This window comes from Nyctibius grandis, chromosome 3 (genome assembly GCF_013368605.1).
Source record: "Nyctibius grandis isolate bNycGra1 chromosome 3, bNycGra1.pri, whole genome shotgun sequence".
NCBI classification, from domain to species: Eukaryota; Metazoa; Chordata; class Aves; order Nyctibiiformes; family Nyctibiidae; genus Nyctibius; species Nyctibius grandis.
Window position 1 is genome coordinate 30,352,310 of NC_090660.1, and position 22,244 is coordinate 30,374,553.

A 22,244-nucleotide genomic window follows, 5' to 3' on the forward strand; every position below is an offset into this window, starting at 1 on the left:
ATGCTATCTGCCCCATTATCCCAGCATCGGAGCAACCAGGTAATATTGGCTCACCGTCATAACGACTAAATCTTTTCTATATTTCGCAGTTCTTTCAGGGATAAGGAGTGGTAGGTTATCTCTACTTCCGAGTCCGAAGTCCTCCTGTGATTGTTCTGCTTTAGAAGGACCTTTCTTGTCTTCTTGTGTAATGGGCCTTCTTTAAAAAAGACGATCAAGGAAACCCCCCTCTGTGTCAGGCCCTGACTCTGACTGAGAAGGGCCCTCACCTGGGTCCTGTGCTGGCTCTGCCTTAGAAGCCTCTGAGTCATCATCCTTCACTTTACTAGCTGATTTCTTTCGGTGTTTTCTCCTGGTTACAGGGGCAGCATGATACCTCCCGCTGTTGCTGCACCGACATCTAATCACATAGCACACCAGTAACACATTCAGGACACCCAAAAATAACAACATGCCCTGTTCGAATTTTGCAGGAATCAACTTGGCAAAAAAGGAGCAGATACTATCAAAATCAGTTAAAAGACGCCCGGTGTGCGCAGCTACCAATTCGCGATTAAAGCTGCCCATCATTGTATCATAGAGATAAGAGATCGGAATAATGACTGCCCAGTTTATCACGACATAAATCAGTATCACAACCCATACCGAAACGACACATTTTGACCAGCACGCCCTGTTAAACCACACGTAAGCACTAACACACAGCGCATACGGCAAGTAAGGTATCATTACACATAACTGTAAAACAAGCTTTATAAAGAGAAGAGGTAACACAAGGCTCACAAATGACATTATCATCTTAGCTATCTGTTTTAATTTCCAACCCCTCGTAAATCTCAAAGGAAGAAATCTGATACTCTCTTGGCTGAGCTCTCCGGATCTCCTCCCACTGGAGCTGGGATTCGACTTATCAGAGCAACCTGTCGGAGCTTCTCTCGAGCCCCACGTTGGGCGCTAATAAATCTGTCACGGTTTAAAGCTGGGCTGGCGATTAAACCTGTGGCAGACGCTCTCTGTTAACCCTCCCCCTCCCCCCAGAGGGAAAGGGAAAGGGAAAAGGGAGAGAGACTTCTGGGCTGGAAAATTAAAACAGTTTTAATAAACTATAATAATGAAAAAAAAAGTATAATAATAATAATAGAAATAATCAAATATATACAAATATATATACAAAACCAAGATTGAGCTCCCCTGAAGTCAGCCACGTCACCACCGGCACTGCAGGGCAGGCTCCGGGAAGGCCCAGCCTGGGCCTAGCGATGGTCGAGAGCTGGATTCAGGAACGCACGGATCGGGATCGGGGGCAGCAGGAAAACAGACGGAGTCCTCCCTGGACACTGGCCATAGCAGAAAAAAGAGCGAGACCCTCGTGATCCCCCCGCTTTATACTGAGAATGACGTGTATGGGATGGAATACCCTAGTTGGTCAATTTTGGGTCACCTGCCCTGTCCGCTCCCCCCTGCAGCTGCGACCCCCCTTCGGCTCTTCATTCGTAAGCAGTGAGGAATTCAGCAGTGACCTTGGTTTCTCTCAAGAACAAGTACAGCAAGAGCCTTTCTGCATAACATCCCTACCGGTGCCTCAGTGATAACTACAAACTTCGAGTGTTATCAGTCCTGGAAGCAGACACTGTCTGCAAAAACATGCAGTTAGTTTCAGAAAGTGCAGTTACTTAGAGGAGACTTAGCTGAAAGTAAAAATCACTGAAAGGAAAATCGGCCTGGTTTAGGCCAAACCAGGACATTAGTAGAGCAAAACATGTATTCTGATCATGATTCTTAACAATTAATTTAATTTATAAGTTAAAAAAATCAAAATGTTGTTTCATTTTTAATCTTAAAAAAAATCTGCTTTGATACTTTGTTGAACTTGACTTCATAGTCTTCAATAAATGATATTTTTCACTGGAGATGGTCAGAAGAATTTTGCCCAGCTGTTCTTACTACTCTTTTGATAAAATGTGCTAACATTAGCGTACTCGAGTACAGCATAGACGAAATTGCAAGGGCAGCTGGGAAGTCTTCCACTGTAAGTATTCTGTGTTGTGTGAAGTCAAAGATCCTCAGGCAAACATAGCTAGAGACAGCAAATCTCTCAAAGGCCTAAAATCCCAGCTGAGTCCCAAATTCACTGTGCAGGAGAGAAAGGACTGTAATCTGCTAACAAAAGCAGATGAGACAAGAGTCATTCTGGCAGCTACATCTGTCATGCTTCCTCCCCACCCCGCCTTGTTAAACCCACCCTTCCAGTCCTACGTGCTCTTCTCATAGATGACAAAAATAGGCAAGCACAAATGTCAATCATGCGAAATGTATTCCTTAGGACAGGCATTCCTTCCTTGTCCTATGTTACACTCCTACTGAGTCCTGCTGCTTCCTCAGTCTCTAGGGGAAGGGTCTCCTAATTTTGGGCAGGCAGTGGGCAGAACTCCGGGGTATGCTGCAGCCACGCAGCTGCCTCCCATGCCGACCCCTGTGCTGCATGTGCACGGGAGCAGTGCTGGGGAGAAACACGCACCCTGGCCCTGCGCCACGTGGCCTGCACCACGTAGCGTGCTCCTTACGGATCCCCTCACACTGATATAGTGACATTTATATTCATGTTTAAACATTTACTTAGTGTGCTTGCTAATTGCTTCAAGGTACATGCAGGATACATTTTGTCAGGATATATCTGGTCCATCTGCAGGGAAAGAAGATATTGTCCTTATCTACATCTTGGGATGCTAGCCAGAAGGAGAAGAAAGGAGTATCCCAGAACATAAGGACTTTCATCAGTGGTCTGTTTAAAGCAAACTACTAGCTATTGTTTAATGTAAATCAACCTTGGTTGAAATATGAGTTTTAAGATGTCCTGAAGTAAATTATGTTCATTATAATACTAAAAATCACGCCCACAGGTCAAAAAGACCCTTGCCCAGGTGAAGACCCTTCCCCTGAGCATGCATAGATCATACTAGAATGACTGAGCATTTACATTAATTGTAATCAGATATATTAACCAAGGAAAAGTATGTTATGCAAATGGAGGGATGATTTAATGTAATTTTCTGTGTATAAAAAAGGGATTGTGTATAAAAACTGGGATTCACAGTAGGTGTACTTGATGCCACCGAGCACCCTGTGCAGAATAAATCTCTCCTGAGCGTGTGAGATTTTTCAGACACCACCACAGCACGTGGCAGGAGGCTGCTGGTGGGGCTGCCGTCCTCCCCTCCATGCCTCGTGTTGCAAGAGGGAAACGGGCATATGGGGCTCGATGGCGATGAAGAGGCCGATGTTCCTCCCACCCCACCGGGAATGGGCATGTGTTTTTGGGGGTGGTGCCCGCTCTGAAGCGCCCAGGTAGGGACCAGCTGCGTGCACAAGAGGCACCGGCCCTTGCTGCAGCAGGTGAGCACGTCAGGCCCGGGCCTTGTGAAGACAGAGCCGGCAGCCTCCCGGTTTGCTTTGCTCCTTTATGGCAAAACGCCCGAAAAGGAGCAGGAAGGTACCGGTGCCCTTACGGGAACACCGCTGCTGGAGGCCGCTCCGCCCCAGGGAGGCCGCACGGCGTGAGGCACACCCCGCAGAAGGCCTGAGCCCACCCCGCCGCTGCCCAGGCCCGGGGCCCAGGCTCAGGCCCAGAGGCGGGTTTGCGGCTGCGGGCGCTTTCCTCAGGCTGCCGGCCCCGGCCCCCGGGCTACGCAGCCCCCTGTGCCCGCGCTGGGCACCCCGCTGCTGCTGGTGCCCGCCGGGCCGTAGCCCCGCACAGAGCTGCCCCCGCCCCCCCGTAGACAGAGGGCACGTCCCCGGAGCACGATTCCGGGCACCTGGGCGCGGCCCTTCCTCCGGGTTCCCCCCGCCGTCGCGGCCGCCTCCCGGCACTGCGGCGCCCGGCAGCACCCGCGGCCGCCCCGCACAGCCATGGCCGCCTCCCGCCGGTAGGCGGCGCTGTCCCTCGCTCGCCGCGCTGCGGGCCCCGGCGGCTCTTGCGGCTGCCCCGGCGGCCGCCTGCCCGGAGGTGACGGCAGGCGGGCGGGCAGCGCGCCCTGTGCCGCCTCTCCGCCCCGGCCCTTCCTTGGGCCTCCCGCCACGCCGCGCCGGGGCTGCTGCAGCCCCTTCCCGTGCAAGGAAGGGCCGGGCTGCCGCCCGCAGCGCGCAGGCAGCGCGTCGACCTTCCCCCCGGAGCCGGCCGCCAGGCAAGATGGCGCCGCAGCCTCACTGTCCTCTGTGGCAGGAGCGCCCTCAGTAAACATGGCGCCGGCCCCGCCCCTCGGTCAGGGGGCCTCGGCGACTGCCACACCCGCCCCGCGATGGCCGCTCCCTGTGCGGTGTGGTTCGGGGACCCGGTAAGGCGGCGGCAGGGGCTCCGCTGGGGGGAAGGAAGGGGGTGACGGTGCGCGCTGACCCGTGTCCTGCTGGCAGGTGGAGCGGGTGCCGTGTCCCTACGACGTCCATCACCGCGTCCCCCGGGCGTCCGCTGGAGAGGCACGCCGCGTCCTGCCGGCTCCGCAAGATGGGGCTACTCCGCCGAGGAGGAGGTGGGTGCCCGGGCCGGCTCCGGGCGGGTTACCCGGCTGGGGGGGGACACGGGGCTGGGCGTTTCTGGCCCGGGGGTGAGCGGGCGGCGGTGGCCTGAGGGGTCCCCGCGGGCCGGGGGGCGGCTGGGCCGCCGGGGCCGGTGTCGCTGGGGGAGGCCCAGGGGGCCTTGACTGGAGCCGCTTGGTCCCGCAGGCGGAGATGTACGACTCCAGCTTTTTCTACGAAAATCTGAAGGTTCCCGCCGTCATCATGGTGAGCGGCAGCGGGGCTTTGCCTGGCGGGGGCGTCCGCGCCCCCGGGGGGCAGCGGGGGCTGAGGGGACACCCGGGGGGGTGGGGGACAGAGGATGAGGAGTGGAGGGGACATCCGGGGGAGGGGGCAAAGGATGAGGGGCTGAGGGGAGACCCTCGGGGGGGGTTGAGAGGATGGGGCTGAACGGGGGGACCCCATGGAGCAGAGTCGTGGTCCTCGCAGAAGCACACCCCGCTGCCTTGCCAGCCATGAACTCTCCAAGGCCTCTTAGAAAAATGTTTTCATCATGTAGGTTTATTTTCTCACCATTATGCTTTGCCTTAATTTACACTCATTATGCTTTTGTCACTGTGTAATTCTGCTCTATAGGTCACTTAGCTGTTTTCATCTTAAAATCCGAGGAGGATCTTTTTTTTTTTCCTCTTAGATTATTTTCTAGTTTCTTCCTATGTTCTCGCATCAGGTGCAGAAAGCATATTAAAATGCATGCTTAGAAGGTGGAAAAGCTGGCCCTAGAATTTGAGGATATAGTAATGGTACAGAATAGAGTTGTAGTATACATACATTTCTTTTTCCATATCCCTGTAACATGAAAATCCTTCTTTTCTTTTTTTCCCCTCCTCTCAGTTAAAATATGGAGTAGATTAAAATGATACTTTTAGTTCAGACCTTCCCTTCCGCAAAAATAAAACTACAGTGTTCTGTAACATACCGTTAGCCTCATAATAGAGGTTGGGGAATAAAGATTAACCCTACCAAGTACTAGACGTGAAAGTTCTGTGATACTTTTGTTTTCTCCATCTGCAGATAAAGATCTGCAGTTTCATATTGTTAAGCAAGCTAGAGCTCAAAGTGCGAAAGAAGGTACCAGCTACAGCGAAGGTAAGTAGCAAGCAAATACTGAGACAACTTTGTCAGCTCGCACGTGGAGAGCTGCTCTGTCTCCCCCTCACAGCTTCCTTGATTCTGCTATGAGGAATTTTTTAAATTTATTCTTAATATTCCTTCCCTTGTATATTTTGGAGCATAACTGCTTTCTCTGCTTGGGGCAACCAGACAAGAGAATTTGAGTCTGTTGTGCTCACACCTCTAGTTCTCTTTAGGACTGGAAAATCAACACTGCAAAATTCAGGAGTTTCTTAAAACACTAGTCCTTCACTTCCCATCCTACTCCTGACACTTTTACTTTTTGCCTGCATTTTCTGCTATTATCTTCTGCTCTTTGTGGCCCAAATTCTTCTTTTGCTGCCTCCAGCCTTGTTCTTTATCTGATGGGTGGGGAGAAAGAGGAGGACCACTTTTTATTTTGTTAAAGGATTAATTGCTAGGTATCAGCTATATGTGCTTGTCCACCACTCCTCAGATCAAAAACCAAACACATGTATTATTGTTATTATGTTGGATTGTTTCAAGACTCTCCTAAGAAGTTGTAGAATAAATATGCTGATACATGTGCAAATATGATCATGTCCTTTGCCACTGCTCTCAGCTCATGAGTTCCTTTATGTTTCATTTTTCATCGGGTTTTGTGACCAGTCTGGGGAACAGGTTAAGTCTGAGCTATACTTCTTTTTCAGAGTAGAAAGGACTGAGTAGAAAAGTAGGGCTACCTGTAGAAACCACTGTAGAGCTGCAGCATATGGTTTGGAAATTTCTGCAACACCTGAAAGATACAGCATTTACTGTCTGTAGTCTTTTAGTTTGGTAAACAGGTATGTATGTGCAGAAGGAAAAGTGTGTTTGTTCTACTTCGCTCGGGTGTAGATTTTCATGTTGCCTTTGTTTCTCTGGCGTATCAGATGGAGCCTTAACAAGACAGTTGCTTGGGAAGGAGCTTTCACGTGATGGGCACTGTGCTTGGAGCACCTTGGGAGCGTTTTCTCTGGAGGGAAGTAGTAACTCATTAATTTGACACAAGCACATCCAAATCGAGAAGAAACAGATAGGTAAACCTATCAAGTGGTTCCATCACAAAGATACATCAGTGAGCCACTAGATGCCGGTGTTTGCCATCCAGTTTTCACTGCAAGCTTGCATTTCTCTGAAGATAAGACTAAAACAGTATGGGGTGGTTTTCATTGTGGTGTCTTTGCCTATTCTAAGATTTACTGACTTGGAATTGTTTGTTTAATTTAAATTCTTTGTCAACAGAAACAAATGGAAAGCATTTTTCATTGTAAATGCTCATTTCCTTTTCACTAACTGTACTAAAGGAACTAATTTTCTTTCTTTGTTTTTAAAAAATTCTAAGCATATTTAGAATATCAGAGTAGCTATATAATAGGACAGGAAGGCTGGTCTTCATTACAAGTTGTGGAATTCTTGCAAAATCACAAGCGTGTAACTATTAGGGCACTTTTATGGGCTTCCATGATGCTGCAAAACAGTGTGTTTTAAAAATAAAAGTCTGATGTTTATGTTTAAATATGTTAGTTCAGATTAGAAAGGTTCTGGTCTAGGTTCCAAGAACAGTAATGAGGAAATCTTGTATTTTAGGTTTGTTGTTGTAAATTAAGAGTTACTGTGGCTCCTCTTCTTCGATGTCTTTAGTGAAAGCAGGGTATGAAAGATTGCCTGGCTTCTGTTAAGTGCTGAATAATCTAGAGAAGCAGTAGCTTTGCTGTTGTGAGGACTACTGCATACACCCTGTCTTACGTGTCGGCCCTTCTGGAGACATATGTCTGTGTGGGATCGTGCCTTGCAGGGGGAACGTTGGGTTGTCGGGAGCAGATTATGGAGGTCAGGTGAAGGGGTACGGGGAATTTGAATGTTCGCAAGTATAATGCTTTTCTGCAGGCAGTATCCTAGAATACTGCATCCTGTATCTTCAGGGAAGTAATTTTGCTGCTGTTGCAATGGTTTGAGAATGGATTTATTGTTGTTTGGAGGATGTGTGTTTTAACTGGGGAATGGGGAGAGTGAGCAGTGGGCTGATCATTCAGGGAAAGAAGAGTGTGCAGGCAGTGTGCTTGTTTTTGTAACTTTAGTTACCTGAACTAATCTGGAGCATCTTGAAAGTGCCTTTGTAGCCTTTTTAGCTATCAATGTCTGTGGCAGTCTATTATAAAAGCTCTATAGAGAAAGTGACAGTGTGAGTGAGGCTGATTTGCACAGTGCCCAGTTATCTAGTGTCACGGTTTAAAGCTGGGCCGGCTATTAAACCTGTGGCAGACGCTCTCTGTTAACCCTCCCCCCCCGACCCAAAGGGAAAGGGAAAGGGAAAAGGAAAAGGGAGAGAGACTTACGGGTTGGAAAGTTAAAACAGTTTTAATAAACTATAATAATCAAAAAGAGTATAATAGTAATAATAGAAATAATCAAATATATACAAATATATATACAAAACCAAGATTGAGCTCCCCCGATGTCGGCCACGTCACCACCGGCACTGCAGGGCAGGCTGCGGGAAGGCCCAGGCTGGGCCTAGCGACGGTCGAGAGCTGGATTCAGGGATGCACAGATTGGGATCGGGGGCAGCAGGAAAAAGGACAGAGTCCTCTTTGGACACTGGCCAAAAGCTCAAGCCGCAGAAGCAGCCCGAAGCAGCAGAAACACCCAAACACAGCTGAAACAGCAAGGGAAGGGGGCAGAAGAAGGGGCCGAGAGAGCAAGACCCTCGTGATCCCCCCGCTTTGTACTGATAATGACGTGTATGGGATGGAATACCTGCGTTGGTCAGTTTTGGGTCACCTGCCCTGTCTGCTCCTCCCTGCAGGTGCGACCCCCCTTCGGCTCTTCACTCGTAAGCAGTGAGGAATTTAGCAGTGACCTTGGTTTCTCTAAGAACAAGTACAGCAAGAGCCTTTCTGCATAACATCCCTACCGGTGCCTCAGTGATAACTACAAACTTGGAGCGTTATCAGTCCTGGAAGCAGACACTGTCTGCAAAACATGCAGTTACTTTCAGAAAGTGCAGTTACTTAGAGGAGACTTAGCTGAAAGTAAAAATCACTGAAAGGAAAATTGGCCTGGTTTAGGCTAAACCAGGACATTCCACCCCTTATTCCATACCATTCATGTCATACTCAGATTACCACTACCTTTTCATTTTCAAATATATATACACATATCACTAGTTTATGATTCATCTCTATACAAAGTTCATTAAGTTCATTTGGTTCAGGATTGTGGGTTTCCATCTGGTTAGCAGTCTCTCAGGGCAGGAGACATGGTATGAGTTTTGTCACGGTTCATGCCCACGGGTTGCAGGTTAAAGATGTCAGTCTCAAGGAGGTTACTGGATGCCACTTGCAGCTAGCTCTGGTCTCATCACCACTGTCTTAACCTGAAAAACACTTATGAACACTGTTAGCATTATGCAGCAATTAACATTATACAGTTCAGAATTAAGTATTCTCACCCAGGATTAGTTCACCTTCAGGGACACATCAGACTCCACCATCCTGCAGCATCACCCACCAAGTACATCCAGGTCCCTGAGCAAAAGCAATCCCACGAATGGGTTTACCTTTGCCCGTAGCAGGAAGAACCCAAACAGTTTTTCCCAACAGACTCCTTTCATGCACCACAGGGACTTTATCCCCTTCTACTGTATGTAAAAGGTCTGACTGAGCAGGGCCAGCTCGATTGATAGATCCCCTGGTGTTAACTAACCAGGTAGCTTGTGCCAAATGCTTATCCCAGTTTTTAAAGGTTCCACCCCCCATTGCTTTCAGGGTAGTTTTCAACAGCCCATTATACCGTTCAACTTTCCCAGATGCTGGTGCATGATAGGGGATGTGATATACCCATTCGATGCCATGCTCTTTGGCCCAGTTATCTATGAGACTGTTTTTGAAATGAGTCCCATTGTCCGACTCAATTCTCTCTGGCGTGCCATGTCGCCACAAGATTTGCTTTTCAAGGCCCAGAATAGTGTTCCGGGCAGTGGCATGGGGCACAGAGTATGTTTCCAACCATCCGGTGGTCGCCTCCACCATGGTAAGCACATAGCGTTTACCCTGGCGGGTTTGAGGGAGTGTGATGTAGTCAATTTGCCAGGCCTCCCCATATTTATATTTCAACCACCGCCCCCCATACCACAAAGGTTTTAACCGTTTGGCTTGCTTAATTGCGGCGCATGTTTCACAATCATGGATAACCTGTGCAATAGAGTCCATAGTTAAGTCCACCCCTCGGTCACGAGCCCATCTGTATGTTGCATCTCTCCCTTGATGACCTGAAGTGTCATGAGCCCACCGAGCTAAAAATAGTTCACCTTTATGTTCCCAGTCCAAATCTATTTGTAACACTTTAGCAGCTTGATCCGCTTGTTGGTTGTTTCGATGTTCCTCAGTTGCCCGACTTTTAGGTACGTGAGCATCTACATGACGTACCTTCACGACTAGTTTCTCCAGCCGAGCAGCAATATCTTGCCACAGTTCAGCAGCCCAAATAGGTTTACCTTTACGCTGCCAGTTGCTTCGCTTCCACTGCTTTAACCACCCCCACAAGGCATTTGCTACCATCCATGAGTCAGTATAAAGATACAGTCTTGGCCACTTTTCTCGTTCAGCAATGTCTAAAGCCAGCTGGATGGCTTTTACCTCTGTGAATTGACTTGATTCACCTTGTCCTTCTGTGGCTTCTGTGACTCATCGTATGGGACTCCATACAGCAGCTTTCCACTTCCGATGCTTTCCTACAAGATGTCAGGATCCATCGGTGAACAGGGCATACTGCTTCTCATCCTCTGGTAGTTCATTATATGGTGGGGCTTCTTCAGCACGTGTCACCTCCTTTTCTGGTGGCATTCCGAAGTCTTTGCCTTCTGGCCAGTCCATGATCACTTCTGAGATTCCTGGGCGATTAGGGTTTCCTATTCGAGCCCTCTGTGTAATTAATGCAATCCATTTACTCCATGTAGCATCAGTTGCATGATGGGTAGTAGGAACCTTACCCTTGAACATCCAGCCTAGTACTGGTAATCGAGGTGCCAGGAGAAGTTGTGCTTCAGTACCGATTACTTCTGAGACAGCTCTAACTCCTTCATATGCTGCCAGTATCTCTTTTTCAGTTGGGGTGTAATTGGCCTCGGAGCCCTTGTATCCTCGACTCCAAAATCCTAGGGGTCGACCTCGAGTCTTCCCTGGTACTTTCTGCCAGAGGCTCCAGGTAGGACCATTGTCCCCGGCTGCGGTGTAGAGCACATTCTTAACATCTTGTCCCATACGGACTGGTCCAAGGGTTACTGCATGCACAATCTCTTGTTTAATCTGTTCAAAAGCCTGTTGTTGTTCAGGGCCCCACTGAAAATCATTTTTCTTTCTGGTCACTTGATAAAGAAGGCGTACAATCTGGCTGTAATCTGGAATATGCATTCTCCAGAAACCCACAATGCCTAAGAAGGCTTGTGTTTCCTTTTTGTTAGTTGGTGGGGACATAGTTGTTATTTTGTTGATCACCTCTATCGGGATCTGGCGACGCCCATCTTGCCATTTAATCCCTAAAAACTGGATCTCCCGGACAGGTCCCTTGACCTTGCCTCTTTTTATGGCAAAACCAGCTTTCAGAAGAGTTTGGATGATTTTCTCCCCTTTGTCAAAAACTTCTGCTGCTGTGTCACACCATACAATGATGTCATCAATGTATTGCAAATGTTCTGGAGCTCCACCCTTTTCTAGTGCAGTCTGGATCAGTCCATGGCAAATAGTAGGACTGTGTTTCCACCCCTGGGGCAGTCGATTCCAGGTGTACTGGATACCTCTCCAGGTAAAGCAAACTGTGGCCTGCACTTTGGTGCCAAAGGAATAGAGAAAAATGCATTAGCAATGTCTATGGTGGCCTACCACTTGGCTGCCTTTGACTCCAGTTCGTATTGAAGTTCTAGCATGTCTGGCACAGCAGCACTCAGCGGTGGCGTAACTTCATTTAGGCCACGATAGTCCACAGTTAATCTCCATTCTTCATCAGACTTTCGCACTGGCCATATAGGACTATTAAAGGGTGAGCGAGTCTTGCTAATCACTCCTTGATTTTCTAATTGTCTAATCAGTTTATGAATGGGGATCAGGGAGTCTCGATTGGTGCGATATTGTCGTCGGTGCACCGTGGTAGTAGCAATTGGCACCTGTTGTTCTTCAACCTTCAGCAACCCCACAAAGAAGGATCCTCTGAGAGGCCAGGCAAGGTAGACAGCTGTTTAATGTCCTCAGTCTCTACAGCTGCTACACCAAAGGCCCATCTATAGCCTTTTGGGTCCTTAAAATACCCTCTGTTGAGGTAGTCTATGCCAAGGATGCACGGAGCATCTGGGCCAGTCACAATGGGGTGCTTTTTCCATTCATTTTTAGTTAGGCTCACTTCGGCCTCCAATACAGATAACACTTGAGATCCCGCTGTTACTCCTGAAATACTGATAGATTCTGTCCCTTTATGATCCGATGGCATTAGGGTGCACTGTGCACCAGTGTCTACCAGGGCTCGATACCTTTGTGGTTTTGATGTGCCAGGCCATCGAATCCACACAGTCCAATAAACTCTGTTGTCCCTCTCCTCCACCTGGCTGGAGGCAGGGCCCCCCTAATTAAGGAATGGATTCGTGCTGCTCACGGGGACTGGACCTTCATTTCCCTTATTCACATTTGGGAAAAAGGGATTTGAGGCCCATCTACCGTGACTGGGGTCCTGCTCACTGGTAACTGGAGCAGCCATCCTCCTAGGAAAATTCTCTCTGGTATTTCTTTTAGCTTGCAACTCACGTACTCGTGCCTGTAGGGTACTGGTAGGTTGTCCATGCCATCTGCTCATGTCTTCCCCATAATCACGCAGGGCAAACCACAGGATACCTTGTGATGTGTTCTGTTTCCTTTGAGCTGGTCCTGTAGGAGGGCGTTTTCTCCTAACGGCTGCAATGCGGGCCTTTGTAGGTAGAGAGTCAAGTTTATTCTCTATCCTGGAGAGTTTGTCTGACAGTTGTTTAAATGAGTCCTTGTTTTCCTTAGTCAGTTTTTCCACAGCTGAGATGTGGGTCTGCAGTGGGGAAGAAATACTATCTTCATACTGTCGCATACAGTTAGCCATTTCGCCCACACTAGATCGTGCCATAGCATCTTCTCCCCATACTAATATTGACAATGTATGGGTATGTGTCGGTGGAGCATTCTTCACAACCTTCCGGAACATGGATCAGTTGCATTCCACTTCATCAGGATCTACAGGATCTACAACTTCCCGTGGGTGTCTATAAATGATCTCTTGCACAGCTAGGTCTCTAAGGTAGTTAATACCTTTTTCTATAGTGGTCCATTTGCTTAGGTGACTCATAACATCATCTTTATAGGGATACCTGCTCTTTACAGCTGACAAGAGTCGCCTCCAGAGACTGATAGTGTTTGACTTTTTTGCAAGTGCCTTATCAATACCACCATCTCTGGACAGGGATCCCAACTGTCTGGCTTCTCTACCATCCAATTCTATGCTATCTGCCCCATTATCCCAGCATCGGAGCAACCAGGTAATAATTGGCTCACCGTCATAACGGCTGAAGTCTTTCCTTATATTTCTCAGGTCCTTTAGGGATAAGGAGTGGTAGGTTATCTCTACGTCCGAGTCCTCCTCCTGTGATAGTTCTGCTTTAGAAGGACCTTTCTTCCGTGATGGGTCTGTTGTAAAAAGACGATCAAGGGAACCCCCATCTGTGTCAGGCCCTGACTCTGACTGAGAAGGGCCCTCACCTGGGTCCTGTGCTGGCTCTGCCTTAGAAGGCTCTGAGTCATCATCCCTCTCTTCATGAGCTGATTTCTTTCGGTATTTCTTCCTGGTTACAGGAGCGATTGGTACAGGTTCGATAGATGCTGGGGTCTGAGTAGATGCAGTGGCTGTCGTGGGAGTGCTGAGACTCGTTAGAGTCTGAGTAGCTGCAGTGGCCATCTTGGGGGGTGTAGCAGCTGCGGTGCGAGCTGTAGCGGCAGCACACACTGTAGGATCTGAGGTGGCTGCATAACACCTACACCTGTCCCTGCACCGATATTTAATCTTATCCCACATAAGAAACACATTCAGGACAACCGAAAATAAAAACATGCCACCTAGACAGCACCATCCTAACTTTGCAAAATCTAGTGGAATCACCTTGGCAGAAAAGGGGAAGGTACTATTTCCCAAAGTAAAATTGGAAGTGTAATCATTAACACAATCAGCTAAAGGACGCCCGGAGTCCGCAGATAAAATCGCTGCTACCGCGGTCAGAATAGTAACAGCCCAGTTTATCACGACATAAATCAGTATGAAATGCTGTAACAAAACAATGCATATTGACCAGTGCCCAGCAGTGATAAACTGCACATAAAGACTAACAAACAGTGCATACGGCAAGTAAGGTATTATTACACTTAACTCTGTAAAAGGCTTTATAAAGAGATGACATAACACAGCGTTCAAAAATGACATCAGAATCTTCGCTATCTGTTTTAATTTCCAACCCCTCGTAAATCTCAAAGGAAGAAATCTGATACTCTCTCAGCTGAGCTCTCCGGGTCTCCTCCTGCTGGAGCCGGGATTCAACTTATCAGAGCAACTTGTTGGAGCTTCTGTCGAGCCCCACGTTGGGCGCCAATAAATCTGTCACGGTTTAAAGCTGGGCCGGCTATTAAACCTGTGGCAGACGCTCTCTGTTAACCCTCCCCCCCCGACCCAAAGGGAAAGGGAAAGGGAAAAGGAAAAGGGAGAGAGACTTACGGGTTGGAAAGTTAAAACAGTTTTAATAAACTATAATAATCAAAAAGAGTATAATAGTAATAATAGAAATAATCAAATATATACAAATATATATACAAAACCAAGATTGAGCTCCCCCGATGTCGGCCACGTCACCACCGGCACTGCAGGGCAGGCTGCGGGAAGGCCCAGGCTGGGCCTAGCGACGGTCGAGAGCTGGATTCAGGGATGCACAGATTGGGATCGGGGGCAGCAGGAAAAAGGACAGAGTCCTCTTTGGACACTGGCCAAAAGCTCAAGCCGCAGAAGCAGCCCGAAGCAGCAGAAACACCAAAACACAGCTGAAACAGCAAGGGAAGGGGGCAGAAGAAGGGGCCGAGAGAGCAAGACCCTCGTGATCCCCCGCTTTGTACTGATAATGACGTGTATGGATGGAATACCTGCGTTGGTCAGTTTTGGGTCACCTGCCCTGTCTGCTCCTCCTGCAGGTGCGACCCCCCTTCGGCTCTTCACTCGTAAGCAGTGAGGAATTTAGCAGTGACCTTGGTTTCTCTAAGAACAAGTACAGCAAGAGCCTTTCTGCATAACATCCCTACCGGTGCCTCAGTGATAACTACAAACTTGGAGCGTTATCAGTCCTGGAAGCAGACACTGTCTGCAAAACATGCAGTTACTTTCAGAAAGTGCAGTTACTTAGAAGAGACTTAGCTGAAAGTAAAAATCACTGAAAGGAAAATTGGCCTGGTTTAGGCTAAACCAGGACATCTAGTCTCCTAGAAGCTTTCATTCTTGTTGGCAGAACAACAAGTATTTTGCAGCTAGTACTTTACAGAAAATCTTAGGAGTAAGACAAACCCCCAAGTCAAAGCTGCAGCTTCCTCTCTCTTGCTTTACTTTGTAAGCTGAAATTGAAGGGACAATATAGTGTCCTTTTGATCTGATTGAGTATGATCCCTTCAAAGCATATGAAAACCTGTCACTAACAGTGTAAGCAGTCGAGAGAGGTTATACAGCCTGTGTGGAGCTGGGCAGGGATTGGGGCCTTTTTTTCCTTTGAGCAATTTTTTATCCTTCCAGATTAAGAGGGATGAAACTTCTTACAGCTATGTAGAGGAAGGATGAAAATGGCATGGGTGTTTCCTGCATTGCTTGTTTGTTGAGCTTCTCAGTATTTTGCTGTATAATTGTGCTATTTTACTAATAACAGCTGTCTGTTCAACCTCCAGGATCTTACTCATTACTGCCCATAGAAGTTCCTCAAAATCACAAGCGTTTCACCTGTGACCTGACTCAAGCTGATCGCCTTGCTCTTTATGATTATGTTGTTGAGGAAACAAAGAAACAGAGGTCTAGATCCCAAATCACAGAAAACGACAGTGACCTCTTTGTGGATTTAGCAGCGAAAATCACCCAAGGTTTGAAGAATGGTCTATTGTTGAATTTATCACTCAGAACTTTCACTTTGTATAGTTAGACGTGTTTTGTTGAAAGCCAAACAGAATTGCTTGTGCTATTGTTATTGTGACAAGCATACTGTTCTTAAAAGCCCCAACGAAGACCTGGCATTAGAAAACACTAGTTTGGTAGCCTTTATGGTGTTTTCCTTCTGAGAAAGCCTCGGTGCTTTGCTTTTGGCGCATGTATTGTGTGTATCTTAGCGGATGGATCTTTTGTCTTCACTGCAACTGACTTCAGATTGCTTAATGTTGCCAACTTACTATGAAGCGTGGAACAGTATTTGCTGTAAGATACAATGAGATTAAAGATCACTTAAGAGTAAAAGCCTAACAAGAAATGTTGGCAGTTATCTCATGGAGCTCTTGAGCAATATACAAATGGGTGTATTGGACCGAGGCCTCTCATCCCTGTTGAGTCATGCCAGTTTGTAACTATACCAAGTGCAACATAAGCATCTGTGTTATCCTGTGGGCCAGGCTATGCCGAGGAGGTAGGAGATGGTGTTTGTCACCTACACAGGTAAATGTTTTACAGCATCTGGCTTTCTCAATCTTTGTGTCTTACTGTAATACTGGCTTTGAAAACATGGCCTGTATTTTGTAGGCGCTTGACCAAATTGCAAGCCTGCATATTGATTTGGATCACTGTCAGGAGACTGAGATCACATAACAACATTTACTTGGTGGCTTTTTAGTCTTGTGTAAACAGCTAGCATGAAGGTTGGAGAGGAAGCTTGTGCTAAATTCATAATAGTTACTAAATACTGGAGAAACTTCAGAAACACAATGTATTTTATGTTTCAGACTTTTATAATTAAAGCACCAGACTTGCATACCTGCAGGTGCTGATGTCCTGCTAATGACCATTCGTTTTGCTTCCAATTTTTTGCTAGATGATAGTCAGAAAGGTCCAAAGTCTCATCTTGAAATTCTGGCTGAAATGCGAGACTACAAAAGGCGGCGGCAGTCATACAGGGCTAAGAATGTTCATATAACGAAGAAGTCTTACACTGAGGTGAGTATCTGAAAAGAAAGAGGTTTTTGCACAAAAGTGCGTATTGTATATCAGCATAAACAATTATATACTCTTTCAGACAAAAAAAAAAAGTCTCTCTCTTTCCGCTTCTTCTACCCTGCCTTATTTGAGTTGCAAACTATAGAGGGATCTGGTTTTGGTTTTTGGTTTGTTGCAAGTTACAAATAACAGGAGAATTTCCAGCTAATAAATTTTGAGTGTGAAAATGGCAGCAAGATATAGTTGACTGCGTATTGTAAAATGGTGTTATTCAAATTTATGCTGAAATACTTGTTTCTGCAAGGAAGACTTTCCGTCCAAACATCTGATGTATAGGGTTTTGGGGGGATGTTTTTTTGGAGATGTTGACCTTCTGCTGTCTAGTTGCTAGTTCAGGCCACTACCATGACATGCTGCTTTTCTTGTTGTTTGCTTTTAATGTATCTTAATCTCCAGGTGATTCGGGATGTGATTGGTGTGCATATGGAAGAACTGAGCAATCACTGGCAGGAGGAGAATAGGCTGGATAATGCAGAGATATGTGAAGGAGGGAAGTCGAAATCTTCAGGAAGGTATGCCACAGTTGACAAATTCCTTGGGCATGTGAGCAGGCTGATAGCCTGTAATTTTATCTTATCACCTCCTAATAGCACGTACCAACCTTGACTGAGACATATGCACAGTTTATTTTATACTAATTCTGTTAAGCTCTTGCTTGAGAAGCTCTGTCTGTGTGAAGGATAGAGAAAAATGAATTATTAGCTTTCTTCCTCGGGTAAGGAGGTAAGTTGCAAGTGATTCAAATGAACAGGTTGTTTCTGGTTGAGCTGGGGAATGAATATTGCTCCCCTGGGTCCAAATGTGTATATATGTGATTGATAGCTGGGGACAGAAGTACACAATTTTTCCCCCCCTTCCCTACCACATGACAGGAAATGCTATGGTAGATATAAAATACCTTAGAGAAAATGTTTTCATAACTTACTAAATATGAGGACCCTTTACAGTTCTTATCACTGTGAATGTTGCTGTGCTAACTGGGCGTGTGTTTTATGTATACATATTTCTTCCTGTGTCAAGCAACACTGTACACTCTTCCAAACATTTGTCACTGAAATAAAAATGAAGTCATTACCTAGTGATAGTCTGTTTGTGCTTCTTCAGGAATTCTTTGAGGTGGAAATGTTTCTGAAACAACCTAAAAGGTGACACTTGAGGTGTTTGTTTTCAGCATTAAAATAAAGGTGAATGAAAAGGCCAAACAGGAGATCAGGCTTGCTGAGTTCTCCAACTGTAGATAGCAGCTGAAGGCAGGTGGTTGAAGAGAGGGATTGAAAGCAAAACAGAGGTGGTAAGACTGAGGGGCAGTGTTTGTAAGAAAAAACTGGATTAAATAGCATGCTGAGATGTGCACATGTAAGAGCATGGACTTTGGGCCTCTTTTGGGAGGTATTGTATTTCTTAGGGAGACAGACGGGTTTAATAAAAGATATATCCCCTGTCTTACACCATTAGTAGGTCATTATATTACAAAACTGGTACTGAAAACAATAGTGACTGTGGAACTATTTTTATTGAATAAAATCAATAACCTTTTTTTCAGGAAGGAAGACAGGCGGTCAGCTTCAGTGGACTCACGGCAGTCTGGAGGAAGCTCCAAGGATACTGAACGCACCAGGCATAGGAGAGAGAGCAGCAGGAGTCCAGATAAACGAAAAAGGAGTCGCGAAAGAGGCAAAGACAGAGATTCTCGGAGAAAAAGAGAGAGGTGAGCATAAACAGTGTCAGCTAACTCCTGCTTCTGAATCAGGTGACTGTAGCCATTGTCTATGAGAATTTAGTGCAGAGAATTAGAATATCTAGTCCAGATGAAAAGCTAGGCTAATCTCATAGACAGTATAACAAGCCAGTGGCATGAGGCTACTAACGCTAAACAGAACTTGCTGTGAGATCACAAACTGTGATCCAGAGTTGAGGATTTACTCTCATATCTGAAAGGTGACACTTTCAACAGCATGCTACAGGATTAGCGCAGTCCTGTCACAGGCTATTTTACTTCTTAATCAACATACACGTGGAGGGACATACTGTCCAGTTAACCAATTAAGTGTGTTTGTCATGTCTAATGCTGATTTCTGCTCTAGTTTGCACTGGGACTTAATAAGTAGGATTATTTGTTTCACTATTAATATGTATATATGTACAATTACTTAACTAGCTTTTCCATGGTAGATGCTTCGAAACAATGCTGTTGCTCTGCAGTAGTTCTGGACATATTTTTAGGCAAAAGAAAATAAACCTAGGCCACACCTTCTCACAGAATCACAGAATCACAGAATGTTAGGGATTGGAAGGGACCTCGAAAGATCATCTAGTCCAGTCCCCCTGCCGGAGCAGGATTGCCTAGACCATATCACACAGGAACGCGTCCAGGCGGGTTTTGAATGTCTCCAGAGAAGGAGACTCCACAACCTCTCTGGGCAGCCTGTTCCAGTGTTCAGTCACCCTCACCGTAAAGAAGTTTTTCCTCATATTTATGTGGAACCTCCTGTGTTCCAACTTGCACCCATTGCCCCTTGTCCTGTCAAGGGATGTCACTGAGAAGAGCCTGACTCCAGCTTCATGACACTTGCCCTTTACATATTTATAAACATTAATGAGGTCACCCCTCAGTCTCCTCTTCTCTAAGCTAAAGAGACCCAGCTCCCTCAGCCTCTCCTCATAAGGGAGATGTTCCACTCCCTTAATCATCTTCGTGGCTCTGCGCTGGACTCTCTCTAGCAGTTCCCTGTCCTTCTTGAACTGAGGGGCCCAGAACTGGACACAATATTCCAGATGCGGCCTCACCAGGGCAGAGTAGAGGGGGAGGAGAACCTCTCTCAACCTGCTAACCACACCCCTTCTAATACACCCCAGGATGCCATTGGCCTTCTTGGCCACAAGGGCACACTGCTGGCTCATGGTCATCCTGTTGTCCACTAGGACCCCCAGGTCCCTTTCCCCTATGCTGCTCTCCAACAGGTCTGCCCCCAACTTGTACTGGTACATGGGGTTGTTCTTGCCCAGATGCAGGACTCTACACTTGCCCTTGTTATATTTCATTAAATTTCTCCCCGCCCAACTCTCCAGCCTGTCCAGGTCTCTCTGAATGGCTGCGCAGCCTTCTGGCGCGTCAGCCACTCCTCCCAGTTTTGTGTCATCAGCGAACTTGCTGACAGCGCACTCTAATCCCTCATCCAAGTCATTAATGAATATATTGAATAGTACTGGTCCCAGTACCGACCCTTGAGGGACTCCACTAGACACAGGCCTCCAACTGGACTCTGTCCCATTGACCACCACTCTCTGGCTTCTTTCCTCAGCCAGTTCACAATCCACCTCACTACCCTATCATCCAGACCACACTTCCTCAGTTTAGCTGCGAGGATGCTGTGGGAGACCATGTCAAACGCTTTACTGAAATCGAGATAGACCACATCCACAGCTTTACCATCATCTATCCACCGGGTTACGTCCTCATAAAAGGCTATCAAGTTGGTTAAGTCATGACTTCCCCTTGGTGAAGCCATGCTGAGTGCCCCTAATGATCCCCCTATCCTTGATGTGCCTAGAGACAGCACCAAGGACAAGTTGTTCCATCACCTTTCCGGGGATGGAGGTGAGGCTGACCGGTCTATAGTTACCCGGGTCCTCCTTCTTGCCCTTTTTGAAGACTGGAGTGACATTCGCTTTCCTCCAGTCCTCAGGCACCTCTCCTGTTGCCCACGACTTAGTAAAGATGATGGAGAGTGGCCTAGCAATGACTTCCGCCAGCTCCCTCAGCACCCGCGGGTGCATCCCATCAGGGCCCATGGATTTATGGACATCCAGATTGCTTAATTGGTCCCTGACCCAGCCCTCATCTACCAAGACAGATTCCTCCTCTATCCTGACTTCTTCTGGGGCCTCAGGGGTCCGGGGCTCCTCAGGACAGCCTCCAACAGTATAGACAGAGGCAAAGAAGGCATTCAGTAACTCCGCCTTCTTTTTATCCTCTGTCTCCAGGACCCCCACCTCATTCATCAGTGGGCCTACATTGCCTCTAGTGTTGGCTTTACCTGCAATGTATTTGAAGAAGCCCTTTCTGTTGTCCTTGACCTGTCTTGCAAGGTTTAATTCCAAGGAGGCCTTAGCTTTCCTAGTTGCCTCCCTACATCCTCTGACAACAGACTTCTATTCCTCCCAAGTGGCCAGCCCCACCTTCCATGATCTGTACACCCTCTTCCACTTGAGTTTGCCCAGCAGTTCCCTGTTTAACCATGCAGGTCTCCTGGTACCCTTCCTTGACTTCCTACCTGCTGGGATGCTCTGATCTTGAGCTTGGAAGAAGCAGTCCTTGAATGCTAACCAACTATCTTGGGCCCCCTTACCTTCTAGTACCCTGTCCCATGGGATTTCCCCTAGCAATTGCTTGTAAAGGCCAAAGTTGCCCCTCCTGAAGTCCAGGGTTGTGATTCTGCTAGATATTCTGTTCCTGCCACATGAGATCCTGAACTCTACCATCTCATACCATCAACAAGGGTACGTTTGCATCTGTAAGACCATAGGTGTGTGAGACCTGTGTTTGAGCAAAGACTTAGACTGTTGTGCAGAAGAAATGCTGCATTGTCCATAGCGTGTATAGAAGAAATGCTGTAGATAACTGCATGGATGGGAATGATTGCTTGTCTCAAAACTGGCATCATTACGCAGTGATGCCGTTCATCCTAAACTAATTGCCACTACGGTGCTGCGTGACAAGACTTCGATTAAAACAGCATGGGAAATAAACTGTCTTAAAGTAGTTTACTTTCTTTCCTTAGAAAAGGACATGATTACATTTAATGAGAGCTTTCCATTTTCCAAGTCCTTTCCCCCCCGCTTCAGATTCTGTCAGTCTGAGCCTAACAGCACACACAATGTTTGTGTTTCTGTTTCAGGGATGAAGACAAATATCACAGCCATAAAAGAAGAAAGTAGAAACAAGAACCTGATTATTTTGTTTGTCAGCTGTCAAGAAATTACTTGCACAGAACTATCATTACTGCTGTTGTGCCAGGGACAGTAACACCGTGTACGTAATCTTGGTGTTGCATCATGGCTGTGCGTGGAGACAAAAACGAAACAGTGTCAAGGTTTGTCAGGATGGAAGGCAGTATATATCAGAAAACGTGTAAATGTGTAAAACTAATGCATCTATTAATAAATTATATTGATCTCATCTATTTGAGTTTAGTCTGACAAAGATGAATGAAATCTGTGAGAGACTCTATTAATTTGCCTTTCTGGCCCATAATTAGTATCCAAAAGGTGGATATAGA

General features: G+C 46.8%; 1 protein-coding gene across 1 annotated transcript; it reads left to right on the forward strand.

Annotated features, from left to right (window-relative positions):
* The first annotated feature begins 4,295 nt into the window (after window positions 1-4,295).
* On the forward strand, window positions 4,296-22,144 carry SNRNP48 (small nuclear ribonucleoprotein U11/U12 subunit 48). Its single transcript, XM_068396533.1, is given in 11 exon segments — window positions 4,296-4,331; window positions 4,408-4,461; window positions 4,463-4,501; window positions 4,503-4,523; window positions 4,717-4,776; window positions 5,583-5,658; window positions 15,660-15,848; window positions 16,784-16,905; window positions 17,362-17,477; window positions 18,509-18,673; window positions 21,864-22,144. Coding segments are annotated over 11 exon segments (918 nt in total). The 3' UTR covers window positions 21,904-22,144.
* Window positions 22,145-22,244: the final 100 nt, after the last annotated feature.